The sequence below is a fragment of the Onychostoma macrolepis genome, chromosome 05 (assembly GCF_012432095.1).
Source record: "Onychostoma macrolepis isolate SWU-2019 chromosome 05, ASM1243209v1, whole genome shotgun sequence".
Classification (NCBI taxonomy): domain Eukaryota; kingdom Metazoa; phylum Chordata; class Actinopteri; order Cypriniformes; family Cyprinidae; genus Onychostoma; species Onychostoma macrolepis.
In genome coordinates, this window is record NC_081159.1 from 29246155 (window position 1) to 29273124 (window position 26970).

At 36.8% G+C, this 26970-nt stretch overlaps 3 protein-coding genes across 3 annotated transcripts in view; 1 reads left to right on the plus strand and 2 right to left on the minus strand.

The window, feature by feature from the left end:
- Positions 1–4303, minus strand: part of npr2 (natriuretic peptide receptor 2) — a 50936-nt gene extending 46633 nt beyond the window's left edge. The window contains exon 1 of the mRNA XM_058775919.1: positions 3380–4303. Coding sequence (XP_058631902.1) covers positions 3380–4079 — 700 coding nt within the window. The 5' untranslated portion in view covers positions 4080–4303. The remainder of the gene's footprint in view (positions 1–3379) is intronic.
- Positions 4304–6725: 2422 nt separating this feature from the next.
- anapc2 (anaphase promoting complex subunit 2) lies at positions 6726–21405 on the minus strand. The gene is made up of 14 exons (XM_058777530.1): positions 21135–21405; positions 20682–20937; positions 16235–16559; positions 15171–15303; positions 13876–14062; positions 13663–13782; positions 13469–13586; positions 13192–13370; positions 12742–12883; positions 10611–10686; positions 10262–10465; positions 9697–9829; positions 8530–8771; positions 6726–8427 (listed from the first exon to the last, which is right to left on the minus strand). Exons 1-14 carry the CDS (start codon positions 21198–21200, stop codon positions 8215–8217), a joined length of 2394 nt encoding a protein of 797 aa, XP_058633513.1. The 5' UTR covers positions 21201–21405; the 3' UTR covers positions 6726–8214.
- Positions 21406–22682: 1277 nt separating this feature from the next.
- On the plus strand, positions 22683–26900 carry ssna1 (Sjogren syndrome nuclear autoantigen 1). The gene is made up of 3 exons (XM_058776596.1): positions 22683–23041; positions 24734–24933; positions 26556–26900. Exons 1-3 carry the CDS (start codon positions 22990–22992, stop codon positions 26649–26651), a joined length of 348 nt encoding a protein of 115 aa, XP_058632579.1. The 5' UTR covers positions 22683–22989; the 3' UTR covers positions 26652–26900.
- Positions 26901–26970: the final 70 nt, after the last annotated feature.

The window sequence follows — 26970 nt, forward strand, 5'->3', positions numbered from 1 at the left end:
TTACCAGTGAGTACAAGACATGGCTAATCAGGATCTGGGAGCAGCCAATAAAGCTAACAGTAAAACGGCAACTGCAAGCAATTAGCCATAAAAGTGTTCTAAATGTTCACACACTATAACAGGGTAGTTAAATGTCATAACAATCTAGGTATGTTGAACTGCTCCCAAAGACTACTAAACGATAAGGTAAATATCATCAGATAAAAGTCATGTGCTGATGATATCGCTTATTTTGGTGACGTACTTACTTTAGGAAACACAGGCTACTGCACTAATAAACCAAACATGCCAGACTAAGGTTATGATCAGAGCAGTAATCTGGGGGCAGTCTAGTAAGAGTATAAAACTATACATCACTGTAATACAACCTTCTTTCATTTTTTTATCTATTGATGTTGAGGGATCATATTCTAAGTATTCTTTATCAACCACTGCCAAAGACGTGGCTGTAAATGACAATTATGTCTTTGTTAAAAGTTGTAAGCAGCGTGAGGCTTTCCTTTGCCTTGCATGTTCAAAGGAGACACTGGAAGACGTGGATTTGTGTTGCCATGGCAGTGTGGATTCAGCTACAAAAGTCATTGATCTGACTTATTTAGACTAAGGGATGAATACTCCCTAACTCACATAAATACTACACTTCTGATGAAGACACTTAGCGTAGAACATGAAAACATTCTTCTTATGATTGGATTTGTAACATTATAATGACGAAAACTTAAGACTTGAGCCTTTTATGTTGTGCAAACCTTTTTCGTAAATTACGAGGAATTCCAAATCATGAATCATTCAGACATTTTAAAACAACTAAGCTGCAAGTTCATGAGTAGTCTTTAGGTCAGTGCAGAAAGCATTTCCCACATCTGATATTTCATGGAAAACGACTTAACTGGAAAATACAATGCAATCAGTCAATTTTTTACAAAAATGATATTTAAGGCACATGAAATACAAAATGGGAAACAGTGACACCATCTAACCAGTAAATGTGGTCTGATACTGAATGGACTGCATCTTGCCTGCCAGCTGCAGCTGTTTTCAGCTTCTAACCAGACAAAATCTTCTATTGATTTTATGTGTCACTGAAATCAAAAGAGCTGCACTGCGGAGATAATAAACTTATCAATACGAAATATTTTGTGCTTATGTCAGTGACAGGTTGTATCCTAAATATGTCCGCAGTTCAACAAGTTTTATTTAACAAATATTTGTCATCACAGAAACTAGGCGCATGCAACACTCGTGCCCCGTCAAAAATGCAATGCATGACGCCCCCGTTTAACTTACCAGTAATAATGGCCTAATTACTTTAAAGTGAAGATATCTGAGCAACTTTCACCTGACAAAACAACATTATTTGGTACAGCTCTACAATCAAAGAAACACTGCATATCAATTCACAATTGTCCTGATGCTGGGAACAAATGGAGGGGTGGGTGAAAGGGGCAGGAGGGGTGAAAATTATTACGTTTATAAGACCAAGGCGACTTTACATGTATTTATTTATTAAATATTTGTATGTGTATATATTTAGCAAGAGATATGAGAAAACAATAGTGAAAGAGATATATATATAAAAGTCTAAATGTGAAAATCTGTTTATTTGTTGCAACACTCCATTATTACCGAGTGCTTCTTTTTCTGAGCACTCTCATCTAAAATGTTGTTGTCTAAAAGAACAAAAAAACAGTGAAATAAAACATTATTTAGTTGAATTATTCAACTGTGATATCATCATTTTATAGTAACAGCATTTGGTATTTCTTAACATCCGTGTTTAAACAAAATCTAAGAAATCTGGACTTAATGCATCATATCCTTTAGTATCGTTACACAATCAGTGTTGACGCACTACAAAGTGACCAGCTGTATGCTTTCTTATTTACTATTAATTTATTTATTTTTTTTAGAAATTAATAAAAGTGCATTAATATATTGTAATGTTTAATATATTGTGCTGTGTGAATCCTCAGAGACTTAAATAAAAATAAGACACTAATATCGAGTGTAGACATACATGCATAATGTGCTCTCCTCATTCCATGCATTATTGCAGTTCTGCCACAATAATTATGTTTGACAGCTCAAAGTGTTATGGGAATGTCAAGCACTGTAACAAAGCAAGGAATCAAGCCACACTCTTGAAAATAATGAATTTCAAGAGTTCTCTGCATCACCTTAAGTTCAACAGAGAACCCTACTTATCAAGAATCATTTGTCTCAATTAACACAAAAAAAAGAACATTTGAGTTTTGGTTTCTGGGGTCTTTGAATCACCAATTCATGTGTGGTTTTGTAAGGAATTTAAAATAAAAAAAGGTCTTAATTTATTCTATTGTTTATTCCTTTTTTTTTTTTTTTTGCTTAACAGTATCTTTTGAATTCTGCCAACACATTTCAATAAGTTTCAGTTCAGAACTGTAAAAAGAAGTGTTTGGTAGGTAACTGTACACAAGGTGTCCAAAGATGTTGACTACATTGCTTTATTAACAGTGAATAGGGTGCATGCCCTCCTGTTTTGGTGGTGCTGTAAATAACTCACACAGGGCACCACAGGGCCAAAAATACAGCCCGGGGGAACACAGGTGGTGTCAGTCCTAAACCAAAGCTATCAATGCCTGATTGTAGTCTTCAGATTTTTAGATATATTGGATCAAGACTATCAATGAGGTTGCCGTGGAAGGATGCTTTAAGCAATAACACAAACAGGCTTTATTGATTAAAGAAGGTAAACCATGTACGTGTGTGTGGGCGGGAGGGGTAACAGGGACCGAAACAGATAATAATACTGTGGTATTTTGATGTATACGGTATTTTCCAAGTTAAAATTGTGATGTACTAATGTACAATAGGATACAGTATGAATAAAATGCAAATAAACTGAATCTAAATGTGTATTTTTATCTTTACAACAGAAAGTTATAGAGATCATTTCTATATGAATAAAGCCTTATTGGAGAATTCTGAATTTTTCACATATACTGTATAAAATATAGCCTACTGCCATGTAACATAAAAAGGTTTATGTTACTGTTTAATGTGGTAACTTCTAAATTAACCTTACATGAATGTAATTTCTTAACTGTAGGTTTGGGTAAAAAATAAAGTTAAACCGACACATTATGCACATGTTGGCTATAAATATGTATGTGTAGGCTATATAGGCTATTGTGTTTCTGACTGAACATTTTTGTGGGGTAAAGTAGGCTATAAATCAGATTGAAATGTGTCCTGTATTTTTGACTTGGCCATTTGGTAATTTAAAATACATTGATTGGAGTGGAGTAAAAAAGAACCATTGTATTGCAATGATTTGCTTTTTTTTCTTTCATTTTAGTGGCTTAAACATAGAGACTAATCGAGCTGAATCTAAACTTACTTCTCCCGTTGTCCTTTATAAATGTGATGATGTCTTTATAATTGAAAGTCTGCGGATCTTCGTAAGGGAAAGCCTCCACGGTGATGTTTTCCTCTCGCAGAAGTATGTAAATGCCCTCGGAGAGGAAGTAATGAGGTCGGTCGTCTTGTTTGAGGTCGTGGAAGATCATCAGCGCGCGACTGCTCCAGTTAAAATAAGCGTGCAGATAACTGACAAAGTCTCCGAGTTTCGTGGTGGTCGGGCCCGTCCTGAAGATAGTTTTAAACTCGTCCGACTTATCAAAGCCATACGCTGGTCCTCCCGCGGTTATCAGGGGGAGCTTCCAGTGGGACGCGAACCGTCCGACGGACGCGACCGAGTACGTGCAGCCGGGTCCGATGAACGCGTCTGGTTTGTTGTAAAGTTTTGTGTCCACGGCGATAATCTGCGCCTCGATTTCGGAGCATGAACCAGAGGAATCCTCTGTGCTGTAGTTCAGGAGGTTGATGGTGTGTCCCCTTAAAAGTCCGCTCTTCTGGATTTGCTCTTGCGCCATCCGGATCGCGGGGAGGACGCGCGGCGATGCCCACGAATACTTCAGATTGTCAGGCAGCATCACCGCTACGGTAATATTCCCGTTTTCTGTTCTGCATCCCGGTACGAGTACGTATATAAGCAGCGCAATGAAAAAACTACATCCCATCTTAAGTCCCGATCCCATCTTAAGTTGACAAACAAATCCTAGTGTAAGCGCGCCAGGTAATAGGATTTATTCTTCTCAAATCAAACTTCAATAAGAAAAATCCTCTGTTAAATAAAGAGTACGATCCATTCGTGACGCCTTTCTCCCTTGTAGTCCAACTAAATTGCTTGACAGAGACTCCTGGTGCTTTGTGTGATGGACTCTCGGTGAGAGTCAGTGCGCGTGTGCTCGTGTGTGAAGAGCCAGATGAGCGCAACTTCACCGCGCGCGGCCCTCGCGCTGCCCCTACACGTCATGACAGCTACTAACCGATCCTCTAGTTAACGGCTCCCTCTGTCTGCAGGTCAAATATATTCTCCTTCAGTGAGTTAGGGTGAATTTCTGTGTTGAAAATATTCATATTCAGTACGTGAATTTCATGGCTTTGTCACTTGGCAGCAATTCTAAATTTCCTAGTTATGTGCTTTTTCACATTTGGCTCCCAAAGTCTGGAATAGCCTTCCTGATAATGTTCGGGGTTCAGACACACTCTCTCTGTTTAAATCTAGATTAAAGACACATCTCTTTAGCCAAGCATTCGCATAGTGTATCTTCAGTTACATCTGATTAAATGCACATTTTCATTCTTTTGCTTGGGTTGAACACATCATTTTTTGCTTAGTTGGAACAGCAGCTATGCTAATTTCTTTCTATTTCCTTCTCTGTTTCTGCCACGGGATGCCAATCCTAGGAATTACACAAGCTTCAGTCTGGATCCAGCCCTTACAAAGACCTGAGATGACCAAACACCTGAGAAGAGATGATACCAACCCCCAGAAGACCTCAGATGATGCTGACCCTCAGACAACATACAAAACTACCAAATTTTGCCATAAGTTTGATTGCAACATATAATCATTGCTGTTAATAAGTGTTCACCGCCTGTTTGATTACATGACATTAACTAACTGCTTGATTTTTACCGTAGCCTACATTTCTGCCATATGGACATCAACTTGAGATAGTCACCACTGATAAGCTATTACTAAATATAATGTAGAAACTTTACTTTTCTGTAAAGCTTCTTTGCAAGGATGTGCATCGTGAAAAGCGCTATACAAATAAACTTGAATTGAATTGAATTTGATCACCCAATTAGCCTAATCAAACTTTTTTCAACTCATCAATAAGCCAAGGAGGAAATGATTAAAGCATTTTTAACAATTAAAATGCTTAAAATTTAATGGAGGTGGGTTGGGGTGGTGATGACAGCTCATTGCGACAAGTAAATTTGAATATCATAATAAATTCATGCAGAAACTGTAAACTGTATTACTATAGCCTACATAACTTCATCTAACTAATGGTTATCTTAGGTTTAATTGTATAACCCAAAATGAATGTTTTCAGAATATTATGGGGATAAAAAGCTATTTGTTGGGTAATAGTTGTAGATTTTCCGAATTATTTTTACAAGATAAATATATGAAAATTATATGAAAGTCTGAGACACAAAATGCTGAAACAAAATGTGCTACATTACAACCTGCCTTCGCTATTATATTTAATTATATGTATATTGGCACTCGGGTTTATATTCTGCATTTTACAGTACTTTTTGTATGTGGCACTTTACTTATACACTACAGTTGTTGGGAGCATGTTGGTACCAATACATTTGTGCATGTTAATGAGACTTTTTTTTTTCTTTAATCAAACGGTAATAGTGGTGAGGAAGTTTGCAACAAAAAGAGATCAAATCCCTCTTGAACAGTAAACAGTGGAATTGCCATTTTATAAGCTGCCAAGAGAGGTCAGACAAGTTCATTTGAAACTAGGGAGGACCATTACCACACACACACACACACACACACAAAATCTCAGAAATAATAAACTACACTTAAAAAAAATCACTAGTTAGATCACTAGTCCGAAGTCAACATTCATGGAGGGATTAGACACTTCACATCATTTTCATGTCTTTTAGAGAATTAAAACAGCACCTCTGTGATCCAGAATCAACAAAAACTCCACTGATCTCCAAAGAGATGAAAACTGCAGCATGTTTGCCATGAATCCACTTTCATCCAAGGCCAACCCAGATGCATAACCTGGTGTCAAGAGCACAATCTTGGACATTAAGCAGTGGAAAAAGCAGTGTGGTCTGATGAGTCAGCTCTCATCCAGTTTCATACATTAGGAGAAAGTCAGAAGAGGCCTACGGTTCACATGCTGATCATCCACTGCTGCCCCAAGAATCGCCAGATTAAAATATTTGAACCTTTAGGGCAACTTCTGGAGCACAGAGTGCAGAAAAGATATCCGCCTTTTTTCACAGAGACCTCAGGGTTCATTTAAAGCAGTTGTTCTCAGCTGGATTTACACTGAACATCAGGTGGTGGCCCAATCCAATACCAAACATTCATGCTATGCTACTCAAATGCTGCTGTCATTAAAGCAAAAGAGGAACAAACCAAATTAAGAAATATAGGAACAGCATATATTCAAAATAGAAGTATTTACTATAACTATAAATTTAACACATCCTTGCTGCATAAAAGTAGTAATTTCTTAAATAAATTTTAAAAATTTAAAAAAAGAAAATATATGAATAAATGCTGTTCTTTTTACCTTTTTATTCATCAAAGAATAGTGAGAAAAATGTGTCACAGGTTCCAAAAAATATTAATCAATACAACTGTTTTCAACACTGATAATAAAATAACATATTAGAATGATTTAGAATAATAATAGCTGATGAAAATTGCATCACAGGAAAAAAAATAATAATAATAATTTTAAATTGCACAATATTACAATATTATTGAATTTTGGCTGCCTTGATAAGAACAAGAGACTTAATGACTTAATAAAAACATTAAAATTCTTACAGATCCCAATCTTTTGAATTGCATTACACACACACACACACACACACACACACACACACACACACACAAAGAGTACATATCAAATTTAACCTTTAATTCAAATTATGTTTTTATCAGAAATTATGTAGACATATAGTGTTGGGAAAATGCATTCGCCCTTATTCTGATTTCTTCTGTTTTTGTGTATATCACATACTAAATTGTTTCAGAAATGAGAGCTAAATCTAACATAAAACAAAAGCAACCTAAGCAAACACAAAATACTGTTTTATATGATCATATTAATTATTGAAGCCAGCTAAGCCTGTGTGAAAATGTATTTGCCCCTGTACTTACAAATTCCATTCTGTTCAGATAGACTAGACACAATCAGATCTGATTACTGACAACCTTGTTTAATTAAATCAGCATTTAATAGAACTTTTTCAACAACATGAAGTTGGTTTAAATGTCTTACCTAGTAACACACTATGCCAAAGGTGAAAGAAATTTCAGAAATGATGAGGAAGAAGCTGATTGTAATACATTCTGGGAAGGGTTCTCAAGCGCACCTGGATTAAGCAGCAGGACAATAATCCAAAACAGAGGAGTAAGTCTTATGAATGGCTCCAAAAAAGCAAAAGTTTTGGAGTAGCCTAGTCAAAGTCATGACTTGAACCTAATTGAAACACTGTGGCAGGACCTTAAGTTCCTATCTTATCTTATCATTATACATTACTGACACTCTATCCTCCCATTTGATACTGTTAAGTGCTTTGACACAATCTGTATTGTTAAAAGCACTATATAAATAAAGGTGACTTGACTTGAAAACCCTCCAATGTTTCTGAACTATAGCAGTTATGCAAAGAAGAATTGGCCCAAATTCCAACACAACACTATGAAAGACTTATCTTCAGTTATTGCTGCTACAGGAGACACTACCATATTTTAAGCTTAAGGGGGCAAATAGTTTTTCACATGGGTGATAAGTGTTGGATGACTTTTTTTTTTCTCAGTAAAAATTAATTAATAAAAGCCGTTTACTCTTGCTTTGTTTTATTTTGCATTTCATCTGAAAATCTAAAACTATTTCTTATGAAATACACACAAAAAGAAAAAAGAATCTGGATGGTGGCAAAAACATTTCCACATCACTATATTTTGCATACAAAAAAGACTGCAAGATGTGATTACAAAATTTGTCATTTTATTATTTTGCACAATGAACCAACCAGGATAATTTTGTGTTTTGGGACACAAGTTATGAGATGTTTTTCTGACCTCCACTCATTGGTTTCTGACTACTGAGTGGTCTTGGGCAGCCTGTATACACCAGTGGACACAATAAGCTGGTGGGCCCTGACTTTCTTCTGCAGGAAAGCCTGCAGCTCATTCACATCCATCTCAGTGACCCCAGATCCGGCGGCCACAAACATTCGCAGCATGGAGTGGATCCTCTCCAAAGTCATGCTCTCCAGGTTAGTCAGCATGGCCTGAATGTAGGCCCAGAACAGCTGAGAAATAAGGGAAAACAGTTTAGCATTACATGGCAAATAAAGGTCCTGAGCAGTGTAACATTATTGCGTTATGACAAGAGTTGTAAGTGTATAAATCACCTGTAGTTTCTCTTCTCTCTGCTCAGACTGTGTTGCGGTGTTAGAGTCTCCCTCCTCATCACTGTCTATGAGCATGACACTTCTGTCTGATCTCTCTCTGCAGGAGCTTGTCTCCTGCACAGTATATCGACCTCCGGCTTCCTCCCGCAGCACGCCCTGCTGCTGCCACAGCGCCAACTTCCTGCGCACCATCTCTTGCGGCACGCCTAGGACACTACTCAGCTCTTCCAATGTCCATGTACCTAATAAAGGAAAACAAATAGTAATGGGACTTCAGGCCAACAAATAATCAAGACTGTGGCATGCATTCACACACTAGGTAGTGCACATGCTCATAATGCATATGACTGCTGCAGGCATATTTTTATAGGTCAAAACCTGGAAACCAGTACAGGGAAATAAGGTGTGCGGTTAACACAATATCAAAATATTTTCACGTTTTATTCTACTACATAAAATACATCAGTGATAATGTTATTAACAAGTGCAACTAAATGGAACGCTAGAGGCTGTCAGGGACATTAAACATTATCATGCCAAACAAGAAAAAATTGTCTACCCAGTTGTCTGCTTTCACACTCTTTTTGTGTTTATAATCATGGTTTTGTAAACTATTTTACCTCAAGCTTTCAGGGCAAATGTTTTTGAAATATGGAGAATCATCATCAACTTTTGTTGGTCACAGAGCTATTTCTCCAATGGAAAAACACTATTAGGCTTTCTGTTGAGGGAACCAGGGGTTGGCCTATTTTGGTTTGAGTCCAGTCTGTGTCTGATCCCATTCCCACTGATGTCTCCCAAATAGTTCCAAGTTGCATAAAGTATTAAAATCCTAGCAAAGTCTCATAAAGGCATCACAAGTCAGAGTGTATTGACTGTATTGTTGTTCACCCAAAATGAAAATTCTGTCAGGTTTTCAAAAGATTTCAGTGAATAATGACTTTCAGTTTGCTCTTCATACAAAACTACTGTATGATAATACAAAGCTCAGAATATTTTGCACAACATTTATTGTACTTTTTTGTCATTTTTGGAGTTGATTTTCACTCTATGTGGAAAATAGCAGGCATTTAGGTAAATAACTTTCTATGCATTCCACAGAAGGTTATACAGATTTGGAACAACCTAAGGGTGAAAAAAATATTTTGGTGAATTAATTCTTCACACCTTTGTCCTGGAAGTGTAAAATGATGGCAGCATGGATGGGAGTCACTGTGAGGTTTGCGATGGTTCTGTCCTCCAGCTCCACATCCAGCGTAACAGAACCCAGGTGAGGCTTCCACCTCAGAGTCCTCATGGCCTGCAAAAAAATAAAAAAAATAATAAAGATATGACTTTAAGCATTTTGGTAATACTTTAGAATGGGGACCAGTACTCACTAGTTGCACATTAGCATGCCAATTATTAACATATTGGCTGTTTATTAGTACTTATAAAGTGCATATTCTGCATGACCATATTCTACATCCCTAATCCTACCCAATACCTAAACTTAACAACTACCAAGAAGCAAATTAGGACTATATTGAGGCAAAAGTCGTAGTTAATGGTTTGTTAATAGTGAGAATTGGACTTTAAAATAAAGTGTGACCAGCATTTTCAACAGAACATTAGAATAAAGAAAAATCATCAATGGCATGATTTGGAAATCATGAAGAACTGAAGAATCTAAACAAACACTTGTCACTGCATTGGGTGAACACTTGATGCTCAACCAATGGACTGGGAGTACCTTGAGTTTTTCAAAGCGGTGTGTGTAGTCCTCCATGGCTTTAGAGACGACCGCAGGCAACTCCATCTTCTCCTCCTTCAGCTGGGGCCAGAACTCAGATGAGATGATCATGGAAGACAGCGGTAATGTAGACTGCTCCTCTACAGGAAGACGACTCTCTTCCTCACGAATATTAGCGTTGATCCGCCTAGAGTCTGCTACATCCTGCAGAGAAAGACACGTTCAATAGTATAAATAGCTCACGTAATGGAAGTAAATCCATTTGAGGTCACATATCATGATAACAGGATGACGGATAACTAAGAGAAGTAAATATGTGGACTAGAGCTGAGAAAAGCACAAAACATACCTTTAACATCACCTCACAGTAATGCATGTGGGACTCGCCAAACCTCAGTTTTAGCAGCTCTACGTTGCGAATCTCTCTATAAAAACAAATACAAAGGGAATTAAATTACACAAGTACTGTACATATTACAACCCAAATTCCGGAAATGTTGGGATGTTTTTTAAATTTGAATAAAATTAAAACTAAAAGAGTTCCAAATCACAAGCCAATATTTTATTCACAATAGAACATAGATAACATAAATGTTTAAACGGAGAATTTAAAAATATTATGCACAAAATGAGCTCATTTCAAATTTGATGCCTGCTACAGGTCTCAAAAAAGTTGGCACGGAGGCAACAAAGGGCTGAAAAAGCAAGAAATTTTGAAAAGATTCATGCTGGTCAGCTGACGACGTCTATTTCAGAGAAGGCCTTGTGTATTTCAGCTGAACAATGCAAAACCACATACTGCAGCTATTACAACAGCATGGCTTCGTAGTAGAAGAGTCTGGGTGAATTGGCCTGCCTGCAGTCAAGATCTTTCACCAATAGAGAACATTTGGTGCATCATTAAACGAAAAATATGTCAAAAGACGACCACAAACTCTTCAGCAGCTGGAAACCTATATCAGGCAAGAATGGGACCAAATTCCAACATCAAAACTCCAGAAACTCATAACTTTGATGCCCAGACGTCTTCAAACTGTTTTGGAAAGAAGAGGGGATGCTACACCATGGTAAACATGCCCCCGTCCCAACTATTTTGAGACCTGTAGCAGGCATCAAATTTGAAAATTTGATAAAATTGTAAAATTTCTCAGTTTAAACATTTGATATGTTCTCTATGTTCTATTGTGAATAAAATATTGGCTCATGTGATTTGAAAGTAAAATTTATTTAAATTTAAAAAACATCCCAACATTACCTGAATACGGCTTGTAAAAACTAGCACTTCTCATTCTCTTTTGCTTTAAAATGTCTTTGATCTTTTGTTATAGATCATTATAATATGAAATCATCAATTAAATTTCCAAATATTTCTTAATATTTAAAAAATATGCGGCGGCACGACTGGTCTTCAAGGAACCCAAAAGAGCCCATGTTACACCTCTCTTTATCTCATTGCATTGGCTACCAATCGCAGCTCGCATCAAGTTCAAGACACTGATGCTTGCTCATAGAACAACCACAGGCTCAGCACCCGCCTACATGCACTCACTATTAAGAATCTACATCCCTCCAGAAATCTGAGATCTGCTAGTGAGCGACGCCTCGTGGTACCATCACAAAGAGGCTCAAAATCACTCTCCAGAACATTCTCGTTCACCATTCCTGGCTGGTGGAATGATCTTCCCACCCATATTCGAGTGCTGGATCCCTGTCAATCTTCAAGCAACAGCTGAAAACTCATCTCTTTCGACACTACTTGACTTCAACCTACACATAAAAAAAAAAAAAAAAAAAAACTTTCTCCTTACTTATTCCTTCCCTTGCTAGCTTGTACTTATTTAAACAATGCCTGAGACTTGGTGTTACAAGCACTTCCTTTGTCGAATTGCCTCTTCAAGATGAATCGCTTCATGTGTTCCCCAAATTGTAAGTCGCTTTGGATAAAAGCGTCTGCAAAATGACTAAATGTAAATGTAAATGACTAAATGTAAAAAAAAAGCAGTGTAAAAAACGTTTAAAAACTGAAGAAAAAAGACTGGTCTTTACTAAATTATTTCAAAATATTATTTTATATATATATATATATATATATATATATATATATGAAAACATCCAATTTATTTATTTATTTGTATTCATACTATTTATTTATTGTATTTTTCCTATTTGTAGACTGTTTGTAATGTTGTGAATTCTCAATAAAATTTGATCACAATCAATGTAAAGTAAAGAGGCTGTTACTGAAGGACGGAGCAGTGCAAACTACTTTGGACTGCAACAACAAACCAGCAGTCAATGAGCAAGCATTTATATTATTTCAGTCATAACAAAGGGTGTTCACACACAGCAGTAAAAATGATTTGAGAGGATATGACATGACTGCTTTAAACCAAACCAAAGTTAATAAGATGATTTAAGAGCATTAAGTGAAGGATTATAGAGGGAAAAGTGTATATGTTCATGTTTGCAAGGTGGGTTACCTGGCTGTGTTGTAGTTGAGTTGATGCAGAAGTCGGTCAGCCAGTACAGTCTTGTACTCATTAATGAAGATCTCTTTACTTCCATAAATGCTGACCAGCAGACTGATGATGTCAGAAGAGCGCCGTTTAGAGCCAGTTTTATCTACAGAGATAAAGACAGTGAGAGAGACCTGAAATGTTGATTACCTGTTAGGACCCAAATTTCTGTCACTGCAGACTACATTGACTTGTATGTATTCTGTATTGCTGTATGCTACACACATGCGAATGGCTGGATGCGAAACTGCATCTAGCATTATTAACTTTTTAGAATTGATTTACTTTAATATTAATTATATTTTTTATAAATACTTTTATTCAGCAAAGAATCCTGAATAAATGTGTCACAAATTCCTCAAAAATAAATAAATAAACAAAATAAAAAAAAAACAGCTGCCAGTTAACACTAACCTGTGAGAGCATCAGTAGGATCTGGAGTCCAGTCCTCTGGATCACTCCCCTCATCTTCACTATCCTGTGTCTCCAAGGTAACAGGGTCAGCTCGAGAGAGTTCATTGGCTAGATCAGTACAACCTTCTGCGTCACCCGTCAGACTGCCCACTATTTGACGCACAGTGTCCTCACGCGTTCTGCAATTTCAAACATTACAACAAAGGATTAAATACTTCATTAATGGAACTGGTTTACAATCAAGCACAACTATCTTGAGACATGCAACCCCAGTGACCTGAGATATCTGCGAATGGGTTGGCAGGCCACTTGCAAGATCACCATAGAAGGGTCGAGCTCTCTTAGAGCTTTGATGGCAGAGATGTAAACAGTGATAATGTCAGATGTGTGGACTCCTGAAGTGGGAAAAGAAAACATGAAAGTCAAAATATTTTCACACAAGAGTATTTAGCAATGTCTTGAATCACTGACCTGGATGCAGCAGTCGTGTTTCAAAGGCTGATTTGAGGGAGGCAAGAAGCTGCTGTCTCTGATTGGTCCGTTCCAGACAGAACTTAAGATCCTCAATGGCAGGAATAGACTCTGGAAAATCTGCACCAATTAAGCAGAAATAAGCAATTTCCCGTGAAACAACCAAGATGAGATTACATGTAGTATGCCACATAAATGGAGTTTTGTTCTCACCTCGTATGATGCTGAAGAGCTCCTCGATCCTCATGTTTACATAGATACGGCAGAAGAACTGGTGCATGTGACAGTGCCAGCGCTGGAGGAGAGCATTGGCTGGCTGACCCCTTGTGCCATCACTGCCTACCTCTTCCACCTTACTGGCAAACACCCTGCTCAGCCATCCCAAAACCTGCCCCAACCACTGGAAACAGTGATTTATTAGTGTTATTTAGATGAGCGTTCATCAATAAGACTAAACACAGTTTCTTAATTAACATTATTTTAAACAGACACTTTAAGCTTGAATATTAAATTGTAAAAACAAAAAGCAAATCCACCATATGCTTGAGCTAATTTGATTAAAATCGTGCTTATGCTCACAAATGAAAACAAATTACTATGAACATTTAATCAATCTATGATACGATTTTGACAGGCACATATTATGTACTTACAAAAGTTATTACAATGACTAGATAATAACTATGTAATAACCCTGATCCTAAACTCAATTTAAACTAGTTACCTTGTATTATTCATTCCTTTTTTGGTTAAGTACACTATATATGAACATAGTTTAAAATTAAGTGCAGCTATGATTCATACGACTGACTGTTTCTTAGCCAATCAACCATTTTAAATAGAAAATTTCTCACTAATTTGTGTAGTGGAATAAAGAAATGAAATGTTATTATCTTCTTACATCTAGACAACCCCTACCCCATATTTGTGGGGTCTATTGCATACGACTGCTGCTCATACTTTGGGTTCGGGATCTGCTGAACATCCCCAAACCCCTAATAAAAAACCTGTAGTGTTTTTACACATGTATAACTTTTCAAAAGATCAAAAGTTAATGCAGGGGTACGCAACGTCGGTCCTGGAGTGCCGCTGTACTGTAGAGTTTAGCTCCAACCCTAATCAAACACACCTGAGCAAGCTAATCAAGGCCTTCAGGATTACTAGGGCTACAGGCAGGTGAGGTTTTATTTCAGGGTTGGAGCTAATCTCTGCAAGACATCGGCACTCCAGGACTGACATTGCCTACCCCTGAGTTAATGTAATGATATAAATTATCATTATTTAAACCTGCCACACATCAGAATTTGCACACACTTCTAGTCAAGTTGGCCGAGGTTTTGTGTTGACAAATCAACCTCATTTCAAATCTACATGGATCAAGTTATACATTTCGGACTCTTAATGGAATTTTTACAAAAATTTAAATCCTTGTGCTTAATTCTAAGCATCAACATTCGAGATCATATAAAATGAAACGTCTTCTCTTTAGCTGGATGAAAGGTGTGTACATCATTGAAGTCTGTGAGAAAAGAGCTCTCGTATTCTCCCCTGCAGCGCTGCTCCATCCTCTGCTCTATCAGCTGGTGCAGGATGCTGGTCACGGCCTCTGAGCTCACACGCTCCAACAGCTGTAGTGTGGAGCTGAAATTAGCAAAGACAAGACATTTATGAAGACATTGTACATACTAGCAATCCACCTCTCCAACAAACTTACACTGGGATATATGAAAGGCAACAACACTGCTTGTGCTATTTTTGAAGTATATATCACACAATGAGTGGAATAAAGAAAAAACGCAAACAGCTCAACTTGACCTTCTGTAACTAGTGTGATGAATGAGCCAGAACTAATATCAGCCATTATCATCAACATCTCTTGACTCATTTGATCAGACTATCATAACACATCATAACATTTTTACAAGAAAAGAAAAAAAAAAGAAAAGAAAAACTGGATTAAAAGTAGTAATTGTTGTTTTAATAACGTGCAAGCTGACATTATTGAGAATATCACTCATTTTACAAAAAAATAAAAACACAATGTATTTGATATTCTTCCAATTGTTACTGTTTTGCAGTAATAGATGTGGATGTCTATGAATGTTAGCACACACATTCATGTTTTATGCTACTGAGTATATAAGAATTTTGAAGTTAACTTTTTGAGTCCATTTCATTAGATAAAATATTGTAAATCTATAAGTAAAATCCATAGTGCTATTGTCTGTTGTGATACTGATTAAGATGTGAAACTAAAACATTTTGCACATTGCTTCTCCAATCTCTTTTAATGTGTAAAATATAACATACTATATAAAATACTACTTGGAAAACTGCATGCTATTATTATCATACTGCATGCAATCTGTTTTGGAAAGCTTGTTAGTAGTAAACAGTATGTACTGTATAATATGTTGCATGCTAGTTTTCCATTCCAAACATTGCCACAATTTAACTTATACAGACAAACAGCGCTCTTACACCACAGCAACATTATGTAAGTAATGACTAAACAACAAAGGAAAGGGCAGCATCTGTAGTATTATCAGAATGGTACTTCTCTTCAACTCACAGTATGTGGCTGAGCTCTTGAAGCTGCTCTAGAGCTACCTGACACCAACACAGGTGAGGGAGGACGGCACAGCCTGGGCACAAACCGCCTTCATCATGTTCCGCTGTGCCCTCCTCAGCCTCCACAGCTTCCCCTGCCTGACTCATGTGCACAGAGAATGTGCGGCTGTAAAACTCCAACACACGCTCTTGCAGCACAGGTGGAGGGGAGAACAGAAGAATGGCACGAATGACAGAGAAAGCTCTCTCTGTCAGACCACGGGCCCCTGGACCAGACAGACCCCCACGGCTCTCGTCCTGCCATGAGCCCAGTCTCTCAAGACCATCTTGAAAAATAAAAGAGGGAAAATAAGATTAACACAGAAACACTGGACAGGATGAATCTCACAAAGAAAAATCAGGTCACAATTCCCCCTAAAAATCATTCAAATTAAAATTATAAATAATACATTAAGACATCAGGGCCCGTATACACAAAACATTTTATCTTACACCTAAGAGTTCTACTAAAAAGCAGTAAAAGTTTTTAGCTAAGAGTTTTCTCTTAAAACCTATTCACAAAGCTGCTGAGAGTCAAACATTTACTAAGGAATAGAGAGAAGTCTTAAACTAAGAGTAAGGGCGGGGATGACCTCGTAGCTATGGATGATGTCAGCATGCTTACTAACTAGGCACACAGTGATTGGCTGATAGTCTCTGTCAGAGATTTATTCATAGAAATATTGCAGAGCGCAATATTATGTTGTCATGTTCAGATAAAGGTTTAAAAATAAAAATTATGCACATTCAAATAAAGATTTTAAAATGCCAAGTGTCACTAATTAAACAAGTACATGTTCAGCTAATTGTCAGCCTCTTACATGTGTGCTTTTCATAAACAATTAGTTTCTAAAATGTTTACGTTCCGAGGCACATTGCCAGCAACAGCTATTTTACTAAAAAAACAATAGAAACCATCACAGATTTTGTAATGGTTTTAATGGTAACTGTAGTGGTGTCTGTGGGTCTCTACTGGTAATTATTCACCTTCTATTGTTGTCTTGTTAAAACCACTAAATCTTAATGGTATATGTCCCAAAACACACTACAGGAAACCATTTTTTAATGGTTTTAATGGTTAAAAGTTGATGGTTTGTAATGTTTGCTTTCCTGTAGCTCAAATAGTAGAGCATGGCGCTAGCAACGCCAAGATCATGGGTTCGATTGCCAGGGAAAGCAAGAGCTGATAAAATGTAAAAACTGTAACTTGAATGCAATGTAAGTCGCTTTGGATAAAAGTGTCTGCTAAATGCATAAATGTAAATGTTTGTAATGATATTTGTAGTGGAAACCATTAGAATTTCTGTGATGGTTTGTATTGTACAGCAGGGAGGATAGATTGTGATTTGGTCTTAGTGACTTAGGAGTCCTCTTCACTACTCATAAGGTTTCACAGATTTAGGAGCTAGTTTTAGCGCTAAAACTTTTTGTGAAATACTCTTAGAGCAAACATTTAGGAGTCCTAAATTTAGGATTGACACACCCATTATTTTTAAGATTTTCTCCTAAATCAGAATCAGAATCAGAAAGAGCTTTATTGCCAAGTATGCTTGCGCATACAAGGAATTTGTTTTAGTGACATAAGCTTCCAGTACACAGAGACAACAACACACAGACAATAAAAATAAGATGAGAATAAAAAATACACACATGTAAATATAAATAGACAAAAATTGAAAAGTAAATAAATTGTACAATTATGCTATAGATGATAGAACGGAATAGAATAAGATGCAGGGATGTGCTAGGATGGAGGTGGTAACAAATAAATATAAGGTTATTGCACATTTTTATTGCATAATGTGGGGAACATTTAACTGTTCATAATGTAGATTGCCTGGGGGAAGAAACTGTTCTTATGCCTGGCTGTCCTGGTATTTGGGGCTCTGTAGCGCCGGCCAGATGGCAAAAGTTCAAAAAGGGGATGACTTGGACGTGAGGGATCCAGAGTGATTTTCTGAGCCCTTTTCCTCACTCTGGATGTATACAGTTCTTGGAGGGAGGGCAGGGAAGCACCAATAATCCTTTCAGCAGTCCAAACCGTTCTCTGTAGTCTTCTGATGTCTGATTTTGTAGCTGAACCAAACCAGACAGTTATTGATATGCACAGAACGGCTCGATGACGGCTGAGTAGAACTGTTTTAGCAGCTCCTGTGGCAGGTTAAACTTCCTCAGCTGGCGAAGGAAGTACAACCTTTGTTGGGCCTGTGAGTGTGAGATGTGTGTGTCCCACTTCAGGTCCTGAGAGATGATGGATCCCAGGAACTTGAATGTCTCCACTGCAGCCACAGTGCTGTCTATGATGACTTAATTTCTAGCGATTATCGCCGATGTGATTGCACAGATACTATTTAAACTAAACTGAGCTAGACAATGACATCTCTGAATTCAATATTGAAATGCCTTTAACTGAAAATTGAGTGTTTAATCTTATCATTATACATTACTGACACTCTATCCTCCAATTTGATACTGTTAAGTGCTTTGACACAATCTGTATTGTTAAAAGCGCTATATAAATAAAGGTGACTTGACTTGACTTGACTGTGATGGTGAGTGGGGAGAGTGCAGGGGGGTTTCTCCTGAAGTCCATGATCATCTCCACTGTTTTGAGCGTGTTCAGCTCCAGGTTGTTAAGACTGCACCAGACAGCCAGCCAGCTGCTCAACCTCCTGTCTGTAAGCAGACTCGTCGCCGTCCTGGATGAGGCCGATAACTGTAGTGTCGTCTGCGAACTTCAGGAGCTTGACAGAGGGGTCTTTGGAGGTGCAGTCGTTGGTGTACAGGGAGAAGAGCAGTGGGGAGAGAACACATTCCTGAGGGGCACCAGTGTTGGTGGAGTGGCTGTTTGACATGAATCTCCCCAGTCTCACTAGCTGCTGCCTATCTGTCAGAAAGCTGGTGATCCACTGACAGATAGAGCTAGGGACAGAGAGCCGGGTTAGTTTGGTCTGGATGATTGTGTTGGGATGATGGTGCTGAAGGCCGAACTAAAGTCCACAAACAGGATCCTCACATAAGTCCCTGATTTGTCCAGATGCTGCAGGATGAATTGCAGTCCCATGTTGACTGCATCATGCACAGACCTGTTTGCTCGGTAAGCAAACTGCAGGGGGTCCAGTAAGGGTCCAGTGATGAACTGGATACAAATCGGCAAATTATGAGCTACTTTTAGCCTTAAGATGTTTTGTGAATACGGGCCCAGAACTTTTTGGATTTCACATTATGGAAACTGAAAATTCAAGGGAAAAAATCTCAATGTCTAGAAAAAAAACAATGAGTTATTTTAACAACCCGTAAAAGTTTGAAAATACCACTTACCACAGAACTCCATTTTTTTAAATTCATTTTACAAAAACAATAGCTTAAAACTTGAATAGCTCTGCTCACGAATACAACAATATGGAAATAACCTTTACTGTACCCTCTGATCACAATGCAAAAAAGTGATGTTTTCATTCAGTATTTTTGTCGTTTTCTAGTTGAAATGTCTAAAGATTTATAAATCAAGATACATTTACTTGTTTTCAATTGATCAAGTTTATAATTTGAAGTTTTCATACCCCACTGACAGATACTTATTTGTTCTAGTTTTAAGCATAAACTCACTTAATATTGTTCTGTTTCTCAGCTTTCATATCTTTATTTTGCAACTCAAGTAAATATATAAGGATGTTTGGATATTTGTCCTGGAAAACAAGAGGAAATATTCTCTTTTTTTGTGGCGCATGAACCATCTAATGCCACGACTTTATGAATTTAAGACTTTCAGCTCTAATTTAAGACCTTTTAAAGCCTTAATTTGTGGAGGAGTGTATTAAAACATTTTGAGACAATTTTAAGACCTGCAGGGCCAACTAGAGGGCTCTGCAAACTTCTAAGGAGTCAACAGGATGACTTATTATTACATGATGAATATTATTAATGCGCATTGATATTATTATGCATTAATATATTAAAACAAGCTATCTTAATAAAAAAAAAAAAAAAACAACGAATCAGGATATGTACACTGAAATATTTATTTTTCCCTCAATAACTAATATTTTTATTGAAAAATGTACAATTCTTTAAACCTAAACTGAATTGTGGCTAATTTACCTATATTAACGCTTCCAGCTTACATCAATAATACTTATTACTATAGAGAGAGAGAGAGAGAGAGAGAGAGAAAGAGACATCTTGATTTTTGTGTTTCAACCAGCAACACAAAGTACACTTTATGTAGTTTAGTGTAGTTTGTATAGTTTGTATAGTTTTTCTAATAAAATGAAGTCTGCTATGACACAACTGCAACAATAATAAAACACTATACCTGTCTAACATCTGTTTTTCAAATACACATAGACTGTTAATATGTTAATAAACATTTTAATAAAACAGTTGCCACTGAGTAGGGTGTGACATACCGAGGAAAGGTTGGAGCTCTTGGAGAAGGTTTCGGAAGGCTTCTAGTAAAGCTTTTGCCCTGTCCCTCTCCTGTGACTCCCCCTCTGGCTGCTTGAGCCCCGTCCAGAACTCTGGAGCAACAGAAGTAGTCAAACGCACCTGCAGAGTCTCCAGCAGCCAGCCTTCCACATACTGCCCCAGTCCATGTACACCCAGCAGGGCCAAGGCTTGAGAGAGAACCTCATCAGTCGAAGCATTTGGTAGCACAGGACACACCTAGAAAGTTACCGTTGGGTTTCAGCTTTTGGCACTCAGAGGTACTTCATCAATGCTATAACCATGTCCAAGTACCAAGGCATTTGTTTGTTAATGTAGCTACCATCAGAAGATGAATTTAGCTTAAATTTGGATCAGAAGCGATTTCACCATTCGTTTTTACCGCCTAGTTAGACTGTAGTATATCTAACACTCACCAGTGCAGATGTCACTGTGTCCCAGGCTGCTGAAAGTCCCTGCGGCATTGACTGCGCCTCGTTCATTCCTCTCTCAGGCTGTAAACAATAGACATATATCCTGGGATACAACAATGTTCTGTGCTGTTACCATACGTGAATTTTCATTTTACTCCGTGACTGTTTAGTCCAAAATCATATGATCAAAGCCATTTAAAAGACCCTCTTTAGATATTATGCCAACAAATTATTGCGCTCGTCTTCAAACGCCTGTCGCGCGATGATGACGACACGCTGACGTTGTTCGTAGTAATAATAATAAAAGTAGAGGTTTTGTGGCATTGAATAAATAAAGCATTAAAAAATAAAATAAAAAAAGTAGTAGTAGTAGTAGTAACGACAACAACAACAACAACAATAATATTAATAATAATAATAAATAATAATTATAGCTACAGGTAGGCCTAATGCGCAGGTATTTATATAAGGTAGGTAATATATAAAATGTATCTGATGATATTGCTTTTGTTGTTGTTTAGCTTTTTAATAATAAAAACTATTTTTATTAGTGCTGTCAAACGATTAATCGAATCCAAAATAAAAGTTTTTGTTTACATAATATGTGTGTGTACTGTGTATATTTATTATGTATATATAAATACAAACACATGCATGCATATATTTAAGAATAATATGTTATGTTTATATATTAAATATATTTATATATAATATAAAATATAAGAATATGAATATATAAATGTATAAACGTAAATATTTTCAAAATATATACTGTATGTGTGTGTATTTATATATACATAATAAATATACACAGTACATATACACATATATCACTTTTATTGTGGATGCGATTAATCGGTTGACAGCATTCATTTTTATAGGGCGAATTCCAAACAGAAGTGAGCATCCCTATGCCCTACTCCCTTCGAAGGGCAGAGCCCTTGAAGTGTGTTCTTTGAAGGGTGTAGGGCATTACTGTCTCATATAAGCGTTTGGAACTCGCTTGGTCAAGGGAATGACGGACAAAATGTTACCTTGACAACGCTGCGCGAGCGTGCAGTATTCAGCGCTCCAACAGTTGTTGCAAATACATATTTCTTCTTATTGTTATTATTTTATTCAAATATTGTCTAACTGTGTCTTATTTACTATTAAACTTTTTTCAAACTAAACTTGCTTAAACTTGCTAACAATACAGTCTTAAATCATATTTTTATCACTGACGAAAATATTTTGTATTACATAAAAATAAAGAAAAAAATTATTCTACTTACGTTTGTATGTAAAGTCAAAATAAACCCCAACTTTGCTTTAAAATGCATCGCAAGATCTCCTAAGTGAAGACCACATGATCACAAACGGAAATCACTTCCGTGAAGTGACCATCGCATGTTCCCTTCACTAACGGACTTCTGGAAGGGCCCTTCGTGAAGGGAATCAGTTGCTCACTTTCGTTTGGAACGTCCCTAAAATGGCGTCCCCTTCCCGAAGTGCCCTTCAAGGGAGCAAAAAAGCCGTTTGGAATTCGCCCATAAAATTTTATCCTAAATTCTAAAATAAAAGTCTAACGGAAGCCGACGCGATGACGCTTCTTTAACGTTCCCATGGAAACAGGAGGGAGACTTGACTTAACCGCTTCTGGACTACTGGAATGTTTTCTTTAAAGTTACTCCCCTCGCAGATGTGTTCTATTTAACGCCCGGTAAAGTTCGTGGCTTGCTAATTCAAGCAAGAATCTGACTCAGAAGGTACAAGCAGCACACAGACTTCAATGCTAAGTTGCATGAAACGCTTTTAGTGATTAAACTAGTGCAGGCGGGCCTCTTCTTGTAGTTAGCGAGCTAGCCTGCTAATCAGAATGACCCAGCAAGGAGCTGCGCTGCAAACCTACAACAATGAGCTTGTCAAGTGTAAGTAGCCAAGATGTATATTTTTGCTTTCGGGGGAACATAACGTTAGATTTTCTTTTTGATATCATTTTCTTCTAGTTGTATGTACTTGTCATGGGTAGAAGAAACTTGTATGCAGCTCGCCTACGCTGACATTTGTAGTCATTATACTAGCTTAGTAGTGATTAGAAGACTAGTGTGACACCTGTCATCCTGTGCCTTTCTTCTTTTCCCGAAAGAAAAGCTTTTATAACTAACTGAGGGCAAAGAAGACGTGTGTTTTTGTGAGAGACATGAATATGGTGTTTTTTAAAGCTTCAGTGGTTTAAAAAAGGTGTTTGGACACTTGTATGTCGGTGTCATTGCATTAAATAAGTCATTCAGAGCAGAGGTCAGTTTTCTTTTCAAAGTTAACACAGGTTTCCAGCAGAGTAACCACAGTTCATCACAAAAACTATGAACATGATTCACCAACATTTGACAAGCAGAAAGTGTAACAAAACATTTTCTATATTCATTTTGAACATTACATCTGTTCTAGTTTAATGATTTAAAATGAATAAATTTCAATTCACAAAAAGTTATTTTTTGAAAAACAAACTTTGTATTTCATATTGAAGAGAAGTCTCTTATGACAGCTGCATTGATTTGATCCCAAATACATAAAAAGAAACTGTAATATTGTGAAATATTAAAATTTTAAAATAAATGTTTTCTTAATATACTTTAAAATATAATTTATTCCTGTGGTGGCAAAGCTGAACTTTTAACTTTTCATCCATTACATTAATTTTTAAATTAATTTAACACACACTTTCTGAATAAAAGTATTAATTTCTTTAAAAAAAAAACCTGCTGACCCCAAACTTTTGAACGGTAGTGTATATTGTTACAAAATATTTATATTTTAAATAAGTGCTGTACTTTTTAACTTTTTATTCATCAAAGAATCCTGAAAAAATGTTTCACAGATTCCAAAAAATATTAAGTGTTTCCAACGTTGATAACAGATCAGTATAATAGAATGATTTCTAAAGGATCCTGTAACATTTGAGACTGGCGTGGCTACTGAAAATTCAGCTTTGCCTCCACAGGAATAGATTATATTTTAAAGTATTTTAAGATATATATATATATATATATATATATATATATATATATATATATATATATATATATATATATATATATATATATAAAACAACAGTTGTTTTAAACTGTAATAATATTTTACAATATTACAGTTTTACTGTACTTTGATCAAATAAAGCATAGAGAAGCATAAGAGAGTTTAAAAAAAACATTAAAAACCTTACTGATCACAAACTTTTGAAAAGCAGTGTATATATGCACACACAAACTGTAGGGTCTAGAGCTGCAAGTTTGGGAAATGCGCTGAACAGATGGCCAGTCCATAAATACATTTTTTTGTTTTGCAATCATTGAACATGGTGTGATGTATTATAATTCACATAGAGTGACCTGACAGCTTGAATCAGTGGTTGATAAAGTCCTGCACATTATTGCTTCGATTAGTAGGAGGAACTGCTGAGCAAGCCCTCATCTGCAACTTATACACACTCCCTTTCAGCTACCACAACATGAATGTAAAGAAATGCAAGGAAAACACTGAGACACATTTTCGGCATGTGCCTGAAGCTGCCTTTTAATGTCTTCTTTAATGTCCCCTTTCATTCTCCTTGTCTTTCTCAGGCATAGAGGAACTGTGCTCCAAAAGAGAAGAGTTAAACCGGCTGATCCAGCAGGAGGAAGCAGAGAAAAGTCGTCTGCAGCATGATATCCGTGTGCTGACAGAGAAGCTGAGTCGTGTGAACGAGAGCCTGGCACGCCGCCTCGCTGCCCGCGCTGACTTTGACCGCACCATCGCGGAGACCGAGGCTGCATACATGAAGGTAAGGACATGTTTTTAATATTTCATGTTCTCTTCATTGGGAGCGATAGGAAAAACCAACAACTAGCTTTATTAAGTTGAACAGGTGAGAACTTAAAGTGCCCCTATTATAGATTTTTGAAAATGACCTTTCATGCAGTGTGTAACACAGCTCAAAGTGAATAAAAACATCCTGCAAAGTTTTAAATCTGAAAGTGCACCGTTTATAAACTTATTCTTTGCCACAAGATGCCGCTTTTGGAGCAGCGGTAAAATAGCTGTTTCCACGGTAACGCTGTACACAAAGCAGCACTGCGCTCACAAGCGCTGCTTTATCAGGCATTACAGGCATGATGAAATGAAAATGAGACCAATAGGACCAATCACATAAGATTAGCGTCACGCAAAGGAGGGGTTTGGAAAAATAAATCATTGAGCGAATCGTTTGGGAGTCGTTGAGCAAGTAAGGTAAAAATAAATGTACATTATAAGACAATGAAAGTGTTTTTTGACCTTGCATGCATGTCAACCTGTTGTTGGGGACTCCTAAAACCAAAATATGAACCTTTCATTACCTATAATAGGGGCACTTTAACAGTGAAAGAGGATTTGAAAATTAATATATTTAAAAAAAAAAAAAAAAAAAAATCAAAACCAAATATCTTAAATGAAACTTGTACAACATTTATAAAATTAATTAATTTAGGTACTTAAAATGAAAGACAATACTAAAATTGGCTAAGCATGATTATTAGCTGATTATGGCCATGTACACACTGCAGCTAAATTCAGTTTTCAGTTCACCTTTTAGTGCTTAATCCTGTTCTGTGAACACACCGTTCAGTAATTTATGCAAACAACAACCGCATTCTACAACCGCATTGACTCCCAAAAAATGTAGGCAGTGATAACCGCATTTGCAGAAATTCTATTCCGTGTGTACAGAACCAAACTGAACATCTAGTTAACATGTTTAATTCATTAATAATATAATAAAATTACATATGTATGTCCCACATTTTTGCCACAATACCATGGTGCAGTTAGTGTTACTTACTACAGTATAGTTCATGGCACAATGGTTCTTGTTTGTCAGTGCCATTGAGAACGTCAGCACTGTTTCATCTGGCTTTAAACTAAATCACATTTCAACGCATTTGCTGTGGCTGCGCTGCCATATGCCTGCACTGCTGTTTCATTCCTCTTTTGGTATATAAACATACACATATATATAAATGCGTATATGCATAATATCTGTTATTTGTCATTTTGAAACCGACGGGGTATTATCAGTTCTGTTAATCAGCCAGGAAGACATCGTCTTAACATGGCCATATATGAGCAGATTAATCATCCTGGTCGATATACTGGTTTGTCAGTACATTCAAACTTTAATATAGTCAATTCTACATCTTAAAAAGATCTAGCCTCTTTAGTGTGTTTTTAAATAATGTTGCCAATGTTTGGACAACAGCAGAAAAGAGTTGCATAAAGCAATTTTTATTATTATGTTTTGTTTGTTTGGTTTGGTTTAAATGTAACTTTTCTAGCATTTGCCAAACTGATGAACTTCAGTCTTAGTGCATATTTTTTTAATCTGTGGTGTTCTAGTTTGACTAAACCCCTCCTCTCCATCTCTCTCAGATTCTTGAAAGCTCTCAGACACTTTTGAGTGTTTTAAAGAAGGAAACAGGGAATCTGACCAAAGCCACTGAACCAAGAAGTAGCAAAGATCATTGAATAATGCTGAATGTTTCTATTTGTGTGTGTGTATATCTATATTCCATTGTTCTCCTCTCTCTCTCTCACTTCTTCTCTTTCATCTTTATCAGCCTTCCCTCTTGTAATCACCACACAAAATCAGAATGTGACTTCTCATTCCTATTTGGAAGTTCTGTATCTAATGTATAGGTTTATAAATTGTTTTGATATAGATTGGTGTTCAATGTAATGTTTTTATTTAAATGTAATATTTTAATAAAGATATATTGTGAATTTTTGATGTTTCAAAAGGGAATTTCTTTATGTACATATTAACCTTAATATAAACTGTGAACAC